Here is a 16,991-nt window from a genome sequence, read left to right on the forward strand (position 1 = left end):
TCATACACCTTTAGCTATTGCAATTACACTGCCTCCTGAATACATGGTTTCCAGCTGACCATTAATTTACAGACAGCGTCAAAAAAGTCTACAAGATGACCTTGTCCATAAAGTCTGCAAACAATATTTGTTATCCATAAAAAGAACAAAAGTCATGTAGGGGTCATGGAAATCAGATTCAAAGGGGGAATGTGGCACATCCTCTTTGGATTTTATCTTATGGATGTTTTAACCTTGGAGATCCTGGAGAGGTGAGGAGTGAAGGTTAGGAGGACTAAGACAGAATATATGTGTGTGAATGACAGGGAGGATAGAGGAATGGTGAGGATGCAGGGAGTAGAGTTGGCGAAGGTGGATGAGTTTAAATACTTGGGATCAACAGTTAAGAGTAATGGCTAATGTGGAAGAGAGGTGAAGAAGAGAGTACAGGCAGGGTGGAGTGGGTGGAGAAGAGTGTCAGGAGTGATTTGTGACAGACGAGTACCAGTAAGAGTGAAAGGGAAGGTCTACAAAAGGGAAGTGAGACCAGCTATGTTATATGGGTTGGAGACAGTGGCATTGCCAAAAAGGCAGGTGTCAGAGCTGGACGTGGCAGAGTTAAAGATGTTAAGATTGGCACTGGGTGTGATGAGAGTGTACAGGATTAGTAATAAGTATATTAGAGGGTCAGCCCAGGTTGGACAGTTTAGAGACAAAGCCAGAGAGGCAAAATTCCATTGGTTTGGACATGTGCTGAGGAGGGATGCTGGGTATATTGGGAAAAGGATGCTAAGGATGGAGCTGCCAGGTAAGAGGAAAAGAGGAAGGCCTAAGATAAGGTTTATGGATGTGGTGAGAGGGGACATGCAGGTGGTTGGTGTGACAGAGCAAGATGCATAGGACAGCAAGAAATGGAAACAGATGATCTGCTGTGATGACCCCTAAAGGAAACAGCCAAAAGAAAAAGAAGAAGAAAATGTTTTAACTTTGGCATACTAAGAAGGTAAAATAAATAGCAAGTTAGGGTTATGGAGAAATAGATTTTCAGGACATAACCGTTTATTGCAGAGGTTGTGGACATTTGATGCATGGAATCTAAATAGCATCTGGATGCTTAAGGTATCATTATTGGAATTTGATATAAATACTGGTTTACATTGTATCTGGACTATAGAGAATAACTACAATGAACTACTTCAGGATATATGCTAGTTAAGCCTGCGTGGGAGAATCAGCTAGAGAAGGTAATGATACTTGGCACTTTCCTTTACAGTACGGCTGTATTTCGCTTCATTCTCGAGGTGAATTTCTTGGCATCCATGTCTCAAACACATAATAAGCAGTTTATGACTGGTGAACCAATCATAACACTCTATACTATGTCATCTGCTCCTCCCAAGTCCTGTAATGCTCACCATCACTTAATAATATACTATGCCAATTGGATCTTGTGAATCCTGCAATGCCAACCATCACTTAGTAATATATTATGTCACCTGCACCTCCCAAGTACTATTACACTCACCATTACTGAGTTGTATATTATATCATCTGTTATTGCCAAGTTCGGTAATAGCCACCACCACTTGGTTATGTATTCTGCTGCCTGCACCTCATGAGTCGTGTAATGCCAAACATCACTTAGCTCTGTATTATGTCACCTGCTACTGCAAAACCTGTGAAGCCCACCTTGTCTTAGTTGTATATTATTTCACATGCTCTTTCTATGTCCTGTAATGTCTACAGTCCCTAAGTTTTGCATTCTCTCTCTCTCTCTCTCTCTTTTGCTTCCTATGAGTCTTATAATGCCTACAGTCACATAATTATATATTATGTCTCCTGCTGAGCTCTGTAATGCCTGTTGTCACTTTTTTATATATTCTGGAAGATGCTCCTCCTAATTTCTATAATGCTTGCCATGACTTAGTTATATATTGTGTCATCTGCTCCTGCCAAGTCTTTTAATGCCATCATCACTGAGCTATATAAATGTGTCACTTGCTTGAGTTCTATATTACCCACAATGCCTTTGTAATATCTTCTGTCTCCTGTACCTCCAGAATCCTGCAGTGCCTATTAGCAGCTAGTTATATACTTTGTCTCCCACCCTTCCTGAGTCCTGTAATGTCAACACTCACTTAGTTACATATTCTGAAATTTCCACCATTACATAGTTAAAAATTCTGTGTTTCTGGAGTCCTGCAATGCCTGCTATCATTTAGTTATATATTCTGTTCCCTGATGCCCGAGTCTTGTAATGCCCACAACCATTCAGTTATATAGTCTGTCTCCTGCATCTCCTGAGTCCTGTAATGTCCAACATCACTAAATTATATATTTTGTCTCCTGCATCTCTTAAGTCCTATAATGCCCGCCACCACTTAGTTATATATTATGTTACCTGCTCCTTCAGAGTTAAGTAATGCCTTTCATCAAATTTTCTCCTTTCATCAGTAAGCTCAGTTCAGGAAATTAAAAAGTATTTTTTGTGTCTGAATGTTCTTATGGACAAAAACAACAACCTCATGGACTTGAAGACTTTAATTTAATTCTCTTTCATTATACTGGAAAACGTTGATTCACATGCTTCTAGAATGTCTCCCAAGATGTTTTCTCCTCTTTATTTCTGGCAATAAATCTTTTGAACCTGACTGGTACTAAACATCACTAGCTATTTCTAGTCCATATATACAGAATTATATGGTGGAGTTGGTACTTTAGGAGAGGCTATTATACTTTCTGCAGAATTTTTTTGACAGTATGTATGTGAAATGTTTTATTTAAAAAGTTATGAGTGGTTGGTGACACCTTTGCATGATTTCAGTCAGCTTTGTGTGTGTTGGGGTGGTTATTGCTGAATGAATGAAGGTGGTGTGCACTGCTCTGATTGTTTTGTATTGTGTGTGTTGAGGGGGTTATTGCTGAATGAATGAAGGTGGTGTGCACTGCTCTGATTGTTTTGTGGACTTGTATTGACTTTTCTTGCAAATGAGAACAAGGCATACATGAAGGCTGAAATGCTGACAGCTTATACTGCTTCGTTTTAACCTTCATACCTTCATCACTGTTATCTTACTACAAATCATATGCTTGTTCATAAAATGATTATTTTTTTGTTATTCCCCCCACCCCCGATCTCACATGATGGCTTCACGACAGTTAATCAATGAAGCCAGTCATTCCAATGGAATGGAAGACAGTTATTCATGGGCTGGGGGACAGCCCTACAGCCCATTTGTTCTTGTCTGGAAACCTCAATCAGCCCCCCCCTCCCATTCTTTGTTGAGCATTGGGAGGTAGGCAGCAGACGAGCCTGTTTGGCCTGTTTGTCCCGAGAAGTGGACTACACCTGGGTGTGGGTAATGCTGGATTTACCCATGGTTGGTGTGGTTTGATCACGAGGGTAAATCCAGCATTACCCACACCCAGAAGTGGGTTATTGCTATTATACAATGACATTATTTAAGAAAAAAATAATTACTTTTCTTTTCTTAAATAATGGCATTGTATAATGCCTCCTTGCTGCCCTTCCGCAGCTGTCTGGTATTCTGCGGCAGTTCTGATGTACTGCGCATGCGTATGCTTACGCAGTACATCAGAGCTGTGGGCAGAAGCAACGGAGAAAGCAAGATCTCCGTTGCTTTTTACAAACTGTCAAGCTATGTTAAAGGAGTTTAACATAGCGAGACTGTCTCGCTATGTTAAACCCATTTAACATAGCGAGACAGATTTAAAAAAAGCAACGGAGAAAGCAAGATCTCCATTGCTTTTTATAAAGTGTCTCGCTATGTTAAAGGAGTTTAACATAGTGAGACAGCTTTAAAAAATGCAACACAGAATCTCCGTTGCTTTTTTTAAAGCTGTCTCACTATGTTAAAGGAGTTAACATAGCGAGACACCTTTAAAAAAAGCAACGGAGATAGGAAGATCTCCGTTACTTTTTTAAAGCTGTCTTGCTATGTTAAACTTGTTTAACATAGCGAGACAGTGTGTAAAAAGCAACGGAGATCTTGTGTTCTCCATTGCTTTAAAAAAAGAGTTATACTAATGGAAAAAGTCTGGGCATCTGGACCTTTTTCCATTAGTATGTCAGATTTACAACGTGCATGCTGACCAATCAGCATGCACGTTTTAGAATATTAATGGGGGGGTCATTGTATAATGAAGATTTAGTCATGACTGTTGTGGTTTAATCATGAGAGTGAAGCCCGAGTGATTAAACAAAGGTAACCATGGGAAAATCTTCAATATATCACATCCAGGAGTTGGTTATTGCTATTAAACAATGACATTATTTAAGAAAAAAATTACTTACTTTCCTTAACTAATGTCTTTGTATAACGGCTCCATGGTGTTCTTCTACATTGTTTCCGGATTCTGCCCTTTGATGATGTACTGCTCATGTGTATGGGACTTGCGTTCCCAGACTTACACAGTACATCACTGTTTTAGCAAGCAAGCAATGGAGAAAGGACGATCTCTGTTGCTATTTTCTAAAAGAAAAAACCCTGCAACCTCCCGACAGTTTACAGGTATGAGAGAGACAGTGGAAAATACAAGGAAAATCAGACATGTCTTAGTTTGCAGAACATACCTGATTTTCCTTGTATTTTCTTTGCTCTCATATGTACCTCTCGATCTTTTATTTGAAAAAATGTGGACAAAGTATAAATAAAGGGAGAATAAGTATGCATTGGCTGAAGGAAAGAAAGTCTGAAACTGAAATGGCCGACATTATTTAGTGACTTCATTCCTCAGTGATTTGTCTGAAAACCACAAATTTTATGATCAACAATGTCACTAAATAATGACACGCTTTTTAGCTTCAGACTCTTTCCTTCAGACTAATGCTTGTCTAAGAGATAGCAATTAAACAGAAGAAGTCTGGCTGCCCAATGATACTTTAGCAGCTGTACTTTTGCTGTTGATATATGCTTGATATGGGCACGCTGGTTGGGCTGATCAATCAGTGTGCTTGTTTTTGAGTATTAATGGCTAGTCATTGTATAATTTGCATTATCAGATGGCTTGGGGGTAGCAGACAGTGATACAGTTGTGATGGGTTTTCAGATTATTTAGCAATATGGATGTAAGAGATGGAAGAAAGGAATTATATGAAATTAAGAAATGGAATAAAAAGAGTAATGCAAAATTATAGGATGAATCTGTGAAGTGGGAAGGACTGGAGTTAAGGAAGGATCTTATAACCATGAAGGACTTCTATAAAAACTGGTCTGAGTGGTGGAATGCTCTTAAAAAGAAGTCTAAAAAGTATTGTTGTCAGTATCAGGATGATGTAGAAAAGGAAGACAACGTGAACTATGGGAACGTTTACAGAAATGAATTAGAGAATTTAAAAAATACAAAAGGAAAAATATATGTAAATATATATATATATATATATATATATATATATATAAATCATGAAAAAATAAGGCATTAATGTTTAGGTACAAATAAAGGGATTAGGTATCTCCATATCTGGGTATTATTAGTATAATGAGAAAAATGAAAAATGTAAAAATGAGAGGTAAAAAGAGCACAAGAAGATATTATGAGTATTGTAGTACAGCATGTGGAAAATATGTACAAGAATACAAGGATGTAAAATAAGACAAAATGGAAAGTAAGGATATTTCCAGAATGTGTTATGGAAGAATTTGAAAAATAAATTACTATTAGTGAGGTGGATGAAGTACTTATGAAAGTAAATGTTGATTTGGTATCAGGCCCCGATGGCATGGGGTATGGAATGTACAAGAAATGAATGGACTGACAGAGTATTTTATAAATGAAATGAGTGAATGGTTGAAGGAAGGGCTTGTTTATGAGGAATTATGTAGCAGGATATTAAAATTTATATAGAAGAAAGATAAGAAAAATGAAAGAAAAAATAAATTGAAGACTCATCACACTGAATGACACAGATCATAATTTTTATGTGAATAATACTGAGAAGAATGGAAGGAAAAATAAGAAATATTATAGAAGAAAGTAGATATGGTATAAAAGCAAGGGGTGTCAGGAGTTGTTACTGACTGTGACAGAAACTGTGGATGTTGTGTAAAAGGCAGAATGTGAAACTTATGGTAGGTCAAATTAGGAAAGCATTTGATACAGCAGGACATGACGCTTTGTGGAATGTTTTGGAGAAGTATAGAGTAGGTAAGAGAATTAGGTGAATGGGTATGCTAGCATATCAGTGTAACAGAGTGAGAGTATTACTGAGTGGATGGCTGAGTAAAGAAATACGCATGAAGTGTGGTTACAGACAAAGATGTCCCATGAGTGCAATATTATTTGCAAAGGTGATGAATTCAATAGTAAGTGAAGTAGCTTATTAAATGAAATACGCTAGATATGCTAGATACATGATGCAAACGGAGGTGGTAAAACCAGTAGTCTTGACATATGCAGATAATATAGTTGCACTTGCTAAGAACAGAATATGGATGAGGGGGGTGTTGATTTGTCTGAAAGAATCTTTAAAGGAAATGGGAGTGACCTTTAATAAAGATAACAGTAAGGGTTTGGGTGATGTGGTGAAAATTGGGGATGTGTATTTTTCAGGGAATTAAGTGCTTTTATTTATTTATTTTATAGTTTGTTTATCGGGATAGTCCATTGGGCCAAGAAGAGCCAGTTTTCAATGGAGTCCCGGGAAGATAAGCTCCATGAAAAACTATGTAATATGAAAACAATGCATTTACATTTATGTAATACTATTGAAGAACGATGGTATTACACAATATGACAAAAAATCCACGACTGCTGTGAAAATACAGTCAGAAAAGCAAAAGGTAAAATTACACCCACACACACATAAATAAGTCAATTAAAGTAAGAAAAATCCATTGGTATATATTCCTGTTAGATTTGTTACAATGTGAAGTAACACAGGGTTGACATTACAGTTTTACATGACATCTTAGCAGAGTTAAAGTAGGATAGGGGGAATAAGAGGTGTAATTGTTGAATGTAAAAAGGGTGGGACATTAAGAAAAAAAAGTAGAGCAAGAGTAGGAGTAAACGGGAAAAATGAAGATGGTAGCAATCAGAGAAGCTCAGTATGATGAAGAAAAGAGAGAAGTAAAGGAGTGTGAGAAATGGGGAAAAAAGAGGTGAGTCATGGGATGAAAGCAGGAACATTCTCAAAGGGTTTTGAGATAGGAATGAAGCAGGATCTTAAGGTAGAGTGGTTGTCTGTAGTATGAATAAGAGGTGGAAGGGAGTTCCAGAGGTGAGCTAGGGAAAAGGATAGTAGGTGTTTGCCTGGAGGACGAGCAGGCTTGTGCAGTTCAAGCACATTCTGGTTATTGCCTGGAGGATGAGCAGGCTTGTGCAGTTCAAGCACATTCTGGTTATTGGATCTTACATGTCTGTTGGGTAGGTCCATTTTGAAGGAGGAGGCAAGGGAAGGGCAGATGGAGGGATTAAAGATGAGTTTATGGGCATGTGTAAGTTGAATGTAGGTAAAATGGTTGGGATGTTCGAGCCAATTTAGTTTGTGTAGGGTATTGCAGTGGTGGAAGGAGGATTTATAGCCTGTAGCAAACTTAGAAGTTTTGTTATAACAGAAGGATAGCTTTGTTTTTAGAACAGATTGAAGGTTGGTAAGAAGTGGGGCACCATACAGGAGAGAAGGAATGTGGAAGGTGTTAGAGAGTACAAGTTTAGTAGTGGGAGTGATATAGCAGTTATGGAGGTAGAGCATGCTTAGTTTCTGGTAGGTTTTCTTTATATTAGTTAGTGGGTGGGTATCAAATTTTAACTGTTCATCAGTAAGGACTCTTAGAAGCTTTACATGGGAGGCTACCTCGAGAGAGGTATTGTTATAAGGTATAAAATCTGGAAAAGATGATGTAGTTATGTTACAATGGGAGGGTTTGGTAAAATAAATGAAAAAAAGTGTTTTACTATCAAAATCTTGTAACTGACTAGTGCGAGTGTTCATAGTTATGACCTGAAATTTTGTAAAATCCAATAACCGATCATGCACATAACGGAAAGAGGTATTTAAGGAAAGTCGACAACTCAGGAATGTTGACTTTACCAAAAATACCTTCATTTCTGGTTTTCTGCTACAAATGTTTTGCAGGGGGCAAGCCCCCCTGCACTCCCTGGTACTTATAGATACAAACTCTGAGACTGCACTACAGTGAGGGAAAGGGCACATTTCCAGATCCCCACTATAGTGCGATCTTCCCTCAAAATGCCGAATTCACAGTAGGAAATATTACTATGCATTCGCTGTTGTGAAATTGACATTTTTTTTTTCATTAAAACGAAACTATGAAAACTGCCTTTCACACATGTCATGTTGCATAGATAATTGATGACATTTTAAAGGTAAACTGAAAAAAAATGTCTTCTGTGGAGAATGTATAGATTAGCATTCAGGAGAAAATGTTTATCTGTTGAATTTGTAATTAATGGGAAAATAGCATATATGTCAGGTCTATATTAGAACATCGAAGTTTCAAAACTTCGAATGTTCTAATATCGACCCCTATTCAGTGAAAGCTGAAAATATCGAAGCAACAAAAAAATGAATTTTTTCCTAGGGAAAGAATTCGGTTGTCCAATTCTGTTACTCCGGTATTTTCAGTGCTGTGGTGGAAAGTTACGGGTCAGGTTCAGGTAAGTGTGTGATTGAGTGCGGGTTAGGTTAGTTAGGGTTAGGGTGCGAGATAGGTATGTGTGCGATTGTGTGGATGTGAGGGTTAGGGTGGGTTAGGTGAGTTAGGGTTAGGGCACGGGTGAGGAGAGTGTGCGATAGTGACGGACCTTAGGGTTAGGGTTTGGGTTAAGGTAAGTGGATAGTTAGTGGTGTGTGTATAGTTTAGTGTAGGGTTAGGTGTAAGAGTTTAGGTGTATGTGTGTGGATTGCTGTTTGTTTGGTGTGCTTGTGTTGTGTGTATGTGTTTTGGAACAGAACATTTTTTCCCTATGAAAAAAATTGCTGTTCTGTATGTTCGATGTTTTCAGCTTTCGCTGAATAGGGGTCAATATTAGAACATTCGAAGTTTTGAAACTTTGATGTTATAATATAGACCCTATATGTCAAATGTTTATATGATCCCAGTAAAATATGAAATGGAAATTGTGCAACTGGTGTTTTCTTTCATATAAGCTTCAACCCTAAACCTAGTGAAAGAGGTCTGTTGTATATGAGTGAAGATGAAGGGGGATTAGGGTTTCTAAATCCAGCTGTATATTCCACTTCTTTAAACTTTTATAGAGTATTAAAGTGGACAAAGGAAGAAAATGAGAATTTAATAGTAAGAATGTTTAAATATCAGAACAAAAAAAAACTGCGAGATGATGAGTATAAGAAGAGAAAAGGAATATATAAATGAAGAAATTAAAAAAATTCAAGGAAAAATACCAACACCAAAAATAAAAATTGATGATGTAGTGAAAGATAGAAGGATGTTGTATAATAATGTGATTAAACATTATTATTATTATTATCATGTAAATCCAAGGAGAATTTTAGAAGAAGAAATGATTAAAGCCATTAAAGGAAGGAAAAGTGGTGTACTAAGACAGTAAGTAGAGTGTTGAACTTTCCTATGGGGACTGGTAATAAATAAGTTACCAGTAAAGGGGAATATGCCATAGAAAAAGAAAGTTGAAAGAGTCTATTTATTCTGTGAGGAGGAAAAGACAACAGAACATGTTTTTTAAATGTAAAAGAGGGATGAAACTGTGGAAAATGTGTGAATTTTTTTTTGCGAATATTAATGACAAACAATACAGACATGAATATAATTATGCATGGATATTATAAAAATAAGAGGAAAGAATATGTGAGAAGCATAGATAAGAATGAAATTTTGTTTAAAGGGAAATGGATTTTGGCAAATACAGTGCTAAAAATCAGATTACAGTTGTGGAAGAAGAAGCAATTGTGGAAGAAGAAGAAACAGAATTTTATGAAAAAATGATAACTAGTGAAAAATAGAAATGTTTATGTGTATATATATATATATATATATATATATATATCTATATCTATATATATATATATATATGTGTGTGTGTGTGTGTGTGTGTGTGCACACGTGCAGTTAAAGATGTAAATTTTTGTAAATGTGTAAATCATTTTTATGTTGCATTAAATATAGGGCTCCTACTCTTTTCAATAGGTGCCTCAGGATCTTTTAAATCAACTGGAAGTACCACCAACTCAAGGAGATGGGACCTCAATTAAATGCCTCATTGGAAGGATAACCCACTCAGGAGTACAGCACCCCTGTTATGCTACACCGCAGTGTCAGAAATCCATCTACCTAATGTGGGAATCAAACCCACAGCTTTCTGTCCCAAATACCAGTGTGCTGCCTGTTGTACCACTTACACTGATATCAAGTAGATATTGAGGAAGGCCTCTTAAGTCAGATATCACAGATATGGACTTACAAAAATGTCAATTCATGATGAAAACCTTTGATGAAAGATATGACAGATATGAAGTCACTTGATCAGCTGATCTGTGATTAAAGGCTGTGAAGACTGACATAACAGATGCATTCACAATAACAGCTGATTGATTAGGAGGACTTCTGCCTCGGGTGTTTCTTACCCTTCAGCCATTTCTGTGTTTCAGAATGGCCTCTCCATCCTGTATCAGTGAATGAAATTTCCTATGTTTCAGTCAAGTAAATCATTGTATACTTTTGCATTTTGCTCACTCAGTCCATGTGTTTTAAAATGTGGATTTAAGGGCCTGGATGTGCCATCTAGCCCAGCAAGTGGTATCATGTTGAATGCTGGCTGGAGATGTCTGAGACCCTGAGTACTGGAGCTGCACGAAATTTTGAGTTGTGCTGAACTGAGGATAACAGGAGAGGAAATGTCAGCTATTACCCAGTGCAGAAGGCATCCTCACATGTCTGGTGTTATGTTGAGTACATATCTGTAACATTGTACAGTAATCCCACAGTCTTACACAGACATACACACACACACACACACACACACACACACACACACACACACACACACACACACACACACACACACTGCATACCTTCAGTACATGCATTATATATATATTTATATATCTCCACACACATTTATGTATATGTATATATATATATATATATATATGTATATGTATATATATAGTTACAAACATGAACAGCATTTTAAACTAGATTGTATTAGTCATCTGTGAACTACTTCTGAAACATAGGATATTTTCATTCTGATTGTTATAGTGTAGCCCTTTTGGTCAAAGTCAGAAGCCAAATAGACTGCTCACTAACCCACTGCCCCATGTAGGAAAATATGTTCCATGTACTTGCTTAACTGCTGTAACTAACTCCAAGAGCGTTGTACTTAAGGCTCTCAGTTTAATATACCAGTGTTGAACAAATGAGGTTTGATGTATTTTTGCCAAAATGAAATGACCAGATACACAAATACACCTGAAATAGCTACTTCCTGAGTGTCTGTAACATTTGAAGGAAAGTAATTTGTGTAATGAAGGGGATATTTGGAGAGTTTTCATCATTATCTTTTTTTTATAATATTTTGAGTGACTACTGTTCTTCTTACGAAATACTTTTGCAGTTTGAAGTGGACCTTCCATAGCAAACCAATATAACTGCTGTCAAATTCTGAACTGAAAGACACAAGCTGCATTGTTTTTAAAGTTGAGTGTCTCATTATTTACATTTTCTCAGCGTGTAAAATGAATATACCAAACCGGTTGATACTGTAGTGCAGTGAATTTATGGCACAGCTCACACTAGGAAAGTATGAAGCACAGGAAACAACGATGTTTTGAAAATAAAGCAGCCACAAATTATGTTAATTAAATTTGGGTAGCATTAAATGAACAGTAGGAAACAAGGACTTCCTAACCTATTGAATATGTGCTCACCAAATTGATATGTACTCATCTATTTACTTCCAGGTTGTTAAATGAACAGTGACACTAGTAAACACATATACAGAAGTTTTATTTCATGACTGTTGTATGGACAGCAGAGAGATTATCTTGTAATGTCTTTTTTTTCTGTCATTATATCCTATTTCTTCTGCATTACAAAGGGAGATAAAGACTACAGATTATTTGAAATTACGAGCTTTGTATACCACAAAGAAAATCAAGGATACAGAGAGGTATTAATTGTGTTGAGAGGCCTATCTGTAAGTTATTTGTTGCATGGCTTTACATGTCAGTTAACACAATATTCTCAACATCAAACTATTTAGAGAAAGATGACTTACAGAGTTCACTTTACCTCAGAACTAAATGAGTTAAAAACCACACTGAAAACTAATTGGTTTATGGCTCATTATTCAAAACATATATTTTTTCTTTCCCACAGTGTAGCAGTGTTTATGAAAATAATGGTGTTTACCTTTGAGGAGTATAGATCATTTAGCAAATCTGTTTCCAGGGTATTCATGCTTTCCTCAGAATCTGTAAAAGAAAAAAAATATGCATAAAAAAATGAAAGACATCAGAGAAAGATTAGGCAACATTTGGTAGACAGATACAAATACAGTGCAGCGTCTATTGACAATGACATCTAGAATATTTAAATTACACATCAGATAATTGGTTTACACCTATATATATTTTGCAGCTTGTGTAGTATTTCTCCTGTGAATTGCATAGTTTATGTTGCCAGAACTGGAAGATAAGGAGACCATTTCAGTAGCAGAGGGTTGAGGATTAGAAAGGTAGAAAAATGATAAGTGTCATGAGAAGGCAGGTTGAGACGATATAATTAGGAGAAAGAAATATAGAAGGAAGACAAAAGTGAAGGCAAAAATGATATCAAACTTTACAAAACAATGTAAATTACATAAAGTTAAAATCAAGTTGCTACATTAATAGAGTATGGCATTACAGACAAATGCAAATGTTTTATCTCATTAGGAATGGGAATTAGCAAACACTTTTATTACATTATGTCTTTTGTAGCAGCATTTTAAATGTATAAAAATTTGTACATACCATACATATTCTAGAATTATGAATTGTACTTATTTTCTGTACTACTGATGAACATTATCAAATATGCCTAATAGTATCTTAAAACAATGTGAGGCAAAACAGTTGCTTAATCCTGTTCTCTGCTGAATAACTTATCTAACTCTGTTATTTGTTAAACTGTAGACTAATGCTCCAGTGGAGCCCAGGTTGTGACTGAAAATGGCCATTTGTCCAGTCCACTTACCTGGTCATCAAACTGCAATAAAAAAATAAAAACACCACAAAGAAGTTGGTTCCATAACAGAGGGTCACAATTACAATCTAACTGGAAGGTCCAAGTTACCAAGTGATGAGTCTACATTGGTGCTATGTGTATTGCTTCAAAAATTGGGCACATATAACTTCAAGCCTTAACACTGTACTCTAGGGTAAGAACATGTAGCACTGCATTGGGCTGTCAGGCCGAGCAATTCATAGACTCACTCAGCTATGTAGATTAAGTTGCTACCATTCCCACATCATGACAGTGAACATGGCCAAATGATCATTTTTAGCTGTCATGAAAGAGATAAGTACTAAGGATTTTAATGGCAAGGTAGGGCCTGTGAAGGATTGCATGTGTGTATTTGCGTGTGTGTGTGTGTGTGTGTGTGTGTGTGTGTGTGTGTGTGTGTGTGTGTGTGTGTGTGTGTGTGTGTTTGAAGTGCATATGTGTGTGAGTGTGGGTTGTGTGTTTGTTATACCTCCCACATGCCCTAGACCCTACAATGTTGGGTTGGGAGATCAGTAGCCACTAGAGTTTACTGTACTACAGGGATGGAGGGATCAGTAGCCACCAGGGATTACATTATTAAACTTGTGCCTTAACAGCACTTAAACCTGTATGGGAATTCAGGGGTGGGGCACCACTAGACACTGGGGATAATACTTATAATCCATAATGGCACTTACTGCACTATAGGCATCAGGGGTGTCTGAACCATTAGAAACCAGGGTTACTACTCATCTGCCAGCATGATGTGGCCACCACAGTTAACTACCAAGGAAAGTGGTAATCTACAGATTGTGGTAGTTAACTGCAATTGAGAGACATGCAGATTAGCAAATAATGAGGTATTTCCTCATTACAGCTAAATGTCTCTGAATCACAAAATACTGCATCATGGGAGGAGAGCCTTTTTTGTATGGGCCATATGATTAATGGTAGGCCTGTTTATGAAACCCCAGGTTAGTGTTTAACCGCTTAAGACACTTTTTCTTGACTAACTTCTTCATTTACATAGTACTCATACAACAATTTTTCACCTGCTATGACATTACTTAAGTCATTTTATATTTTACCTTTGAACACCATAAACTTAACAAGGGCTTGTGAAAAGCTGGTCTATACATGAAGTGGACTTTTCCCCAGTTTGCTGTAACTGAGCTAAACAACATTTACACCCTAAATAATATATAGACATAGGGTGCTGTTGATATTAGTCTAGCTGTTTTGAAGGTGCTGCAGAAGATGCATTAGGCAGGTGAATACTAGCGCACAGGCATGCAGCAGCATTAATATACTCTGATGCTTGTGTGACTTCAGGTGAATACTAGCGCACAGGCATGCAGCAGCATTAATATACTCTGATGTTTGTGTGACTTCATCTTACATATGACAGTTTTCTTTTTTTTTACTCAAAAGTTTTTATTATTTTTTTTTAAAGAGTAACAAATATCTTGAGAAAGATTTTTCAAATAAATTTAAACAAAAAACTATATACATTATTTATTTATTTGGCCTATAATTATGTTATATGACTGTTTTCTGATGGTACTTTCATATGATAGACAGCTGGGTGAGCTCTTGATGAATCTCGCTTAATTTTTGACCTTATTGCACTATATTATGCCTTACACTTCACTTGCATTTATGCTGTCCTGTATGACTTTATAACATGTGGTAAGTACTTACCTGACTTGGTAATTTTTATTGCCTGAACTTATGCTCCAGGTTATGTTCAAAAATGGTCTTTAGGATTCACCCCCCCCCCAACACACACTTATATTCAAGAGCTAAATATACAAACTAGACAAAGTTTTATGGAGGAATTATTATTATAGTAAAGAGCTTGACTCCAGTCTTGTAATGGTGGAAAATTCCACTTTTTTTTTTTTTGCTGAACTTTTGTGTTTATCTAATGAAATAGAAAAGTGGTAAGATTATTTTTGAGAAGAAATGCCTGATGAACACCATGCCTTGATTTCCAACATTTGGACCTTTACTGGTACATGAATGAGTGTAAGCCAATTTCATGTTCAGTCTCTACCACTGAACTATCACCCATTTCACAATATAGTACTTTAAAATAGTATAGGAGGCCATGCAGCAAATTCCAGGGAGTATAAGCTAGTTCCATATATGCAAACTGTCTCAGGTTATCAATTAAAGGTCCGTCTTATCAATTATGTCATCCAGACCTACACCATCTGCCATCTCCTCCTAAAAATGAAAGTGGTCATCTTCTTGTATGTCCTTTCTACAGAAGAAATAATTTTACATGAAGGAAATAATATTTTAGTCCTGGTTATTGAAATGAATGAATGGATACTTCTCTCCTAGATTTTTTTCTTTTTACAGCACTATAAGTATAGTGAAAACATTTTGTGAAAGGGGAGATAAGCAAGTGTCCCCAGTCAAAAATAAGTGTTATAAATTGTTTAGAACACAAAAATCTTAGTGTTGTTCTTTCTGTTTTTTAACAATTTTAGGCCTGGAGATAAAAAAACTTTTTATTAAGGATCAAAGCTTTGTTACCCTTTAATAGGTTGCATAAAGCCTCCCTTACAAAGGGGATGGTGTACAAAAACTGAAATGCAGGTCCTGCAAATATTTTCATTTTCAAAAGAAAAACTCTGCTAGTGACACTTAATTAATGACAATAAATCCAGACAGGTGGACAGACCTTAACTGAGTAATGCATATGGTTCATTATCAGGGTTCCATTTTACAGTTATTTAAGAAACGACAAGTGATGCAGTTCATATTTCTGCAAGGTCAGTGATAATTAGAAGGCATGGCTCTCATCCCACCATATTCTGGGAATTCCTCAATGCCAAAGGGATTTTTCTTCAGGAAACAAGAAGAATAACATCAGACGAGATACAGTAAAAAAGAGTAACGCAGGGAGCTCCAGGAAAAGTTTCTGTCCACACAAGTTAGGGCTAACTTTCCTTACCTTTCAAACTATTTCCAGAACACCTTTTATGGAAAAGTAAACAACTGGAAATTACGTACTATAAGGAAGTAGGGACTGCAAGTACTGTTAAAAGACAGAGAAAACATACTTTTAAAAACCAGTTTGTGGACTTGTGCTACTAACCTCACCTCAATATTTAATGATATCCTTAACTCTAGCCTTAAAGGGATTCAAGAAAGGGGCAATGCAATGAGTACCATTTGACAACAAGGCAGAGTTTCTAGCCAATGTTCTTTGAGGTATTTGAAGAAGAAAACAAAATGAGGCCAATGTTAGACTTCATGATTATAAACATCACTCTAACAAATAAATGTTATATGATGACACTGAAAAATCTGCTCTAATAAATGAGGTGTCATGGGTGGCACATTTCCAGACAGTGAAGCTGTGAGCCACAAATTTTATCATTAAGCTACTTTGCTGCTCACTGGTAAACTTCATAAAGATCAAGGAGTCTGGACACCCAGAATGTACTTATTTCACATAATTATGAATAAAATGAGCGTTATAACTTTGATACCAAAACTACTTCAAAACACAATCTACATCTAAGTGCCTTTCAAGAAAGCACAGATAATATGTCTGCTATGATATATGATAGTAAAACATACTACGTTTTTGGGGTTCAGTTTTTGGATCTGCTGTGATAATTTTTAGCAAATGTTTGTGCTGTTTGTTGGCTATGGCTGTGCTGGAACTTGTTTCCCCTTATTAGCCAGCTGCTGATTGTCAGTCATTACATCATTATATTGAGATGGCTCAGTAAGGAGTAGCATGAGGAGCCATATTCTGTTACAGTGCTGTCATGTGCTGAA

General features: G+C 36.6%; 1 protein-coding gene across 2 annotated transcripts in view; it reads right to left on the reverse strand.

The window, feature by feature from the left end:
• NTS (neurotensin) overlaps nt 1–16,991 on the reverse strand; it is a 214,024-nt gene that overhangs the window by 140,221 nt on the left and 56,812 nt on the right. For both annotated transcript variants that reach the window (XM_044088428.1, XM_044088427.1), the window contains exon 2: nt 12,357–12,418. In XM_044088428.1, the coding sequence (XP_043944363.1) occupies nt 12,357–12,418 (62 nt within the window). The remainder of the gene's footprint in view (nt 1–12,356; nt 12,419–16,991) is intronic.

Source organism: Protopterus annectens, chromosome 11.part0 (assembly GCF_019279795.1).
Source record: "Protopterus annectens isolate FY-2018-M chromosome 11.part0, PAN1.0, whole genome shotgun sequence".
In the NCBI taxonomy this organism is placed as follows: domain Eukaryota; kingdom Metazoa; phylum Chordata; order Ceratodontiformes; family Protopteridae; genus Protopterus; species Protopterus annectens.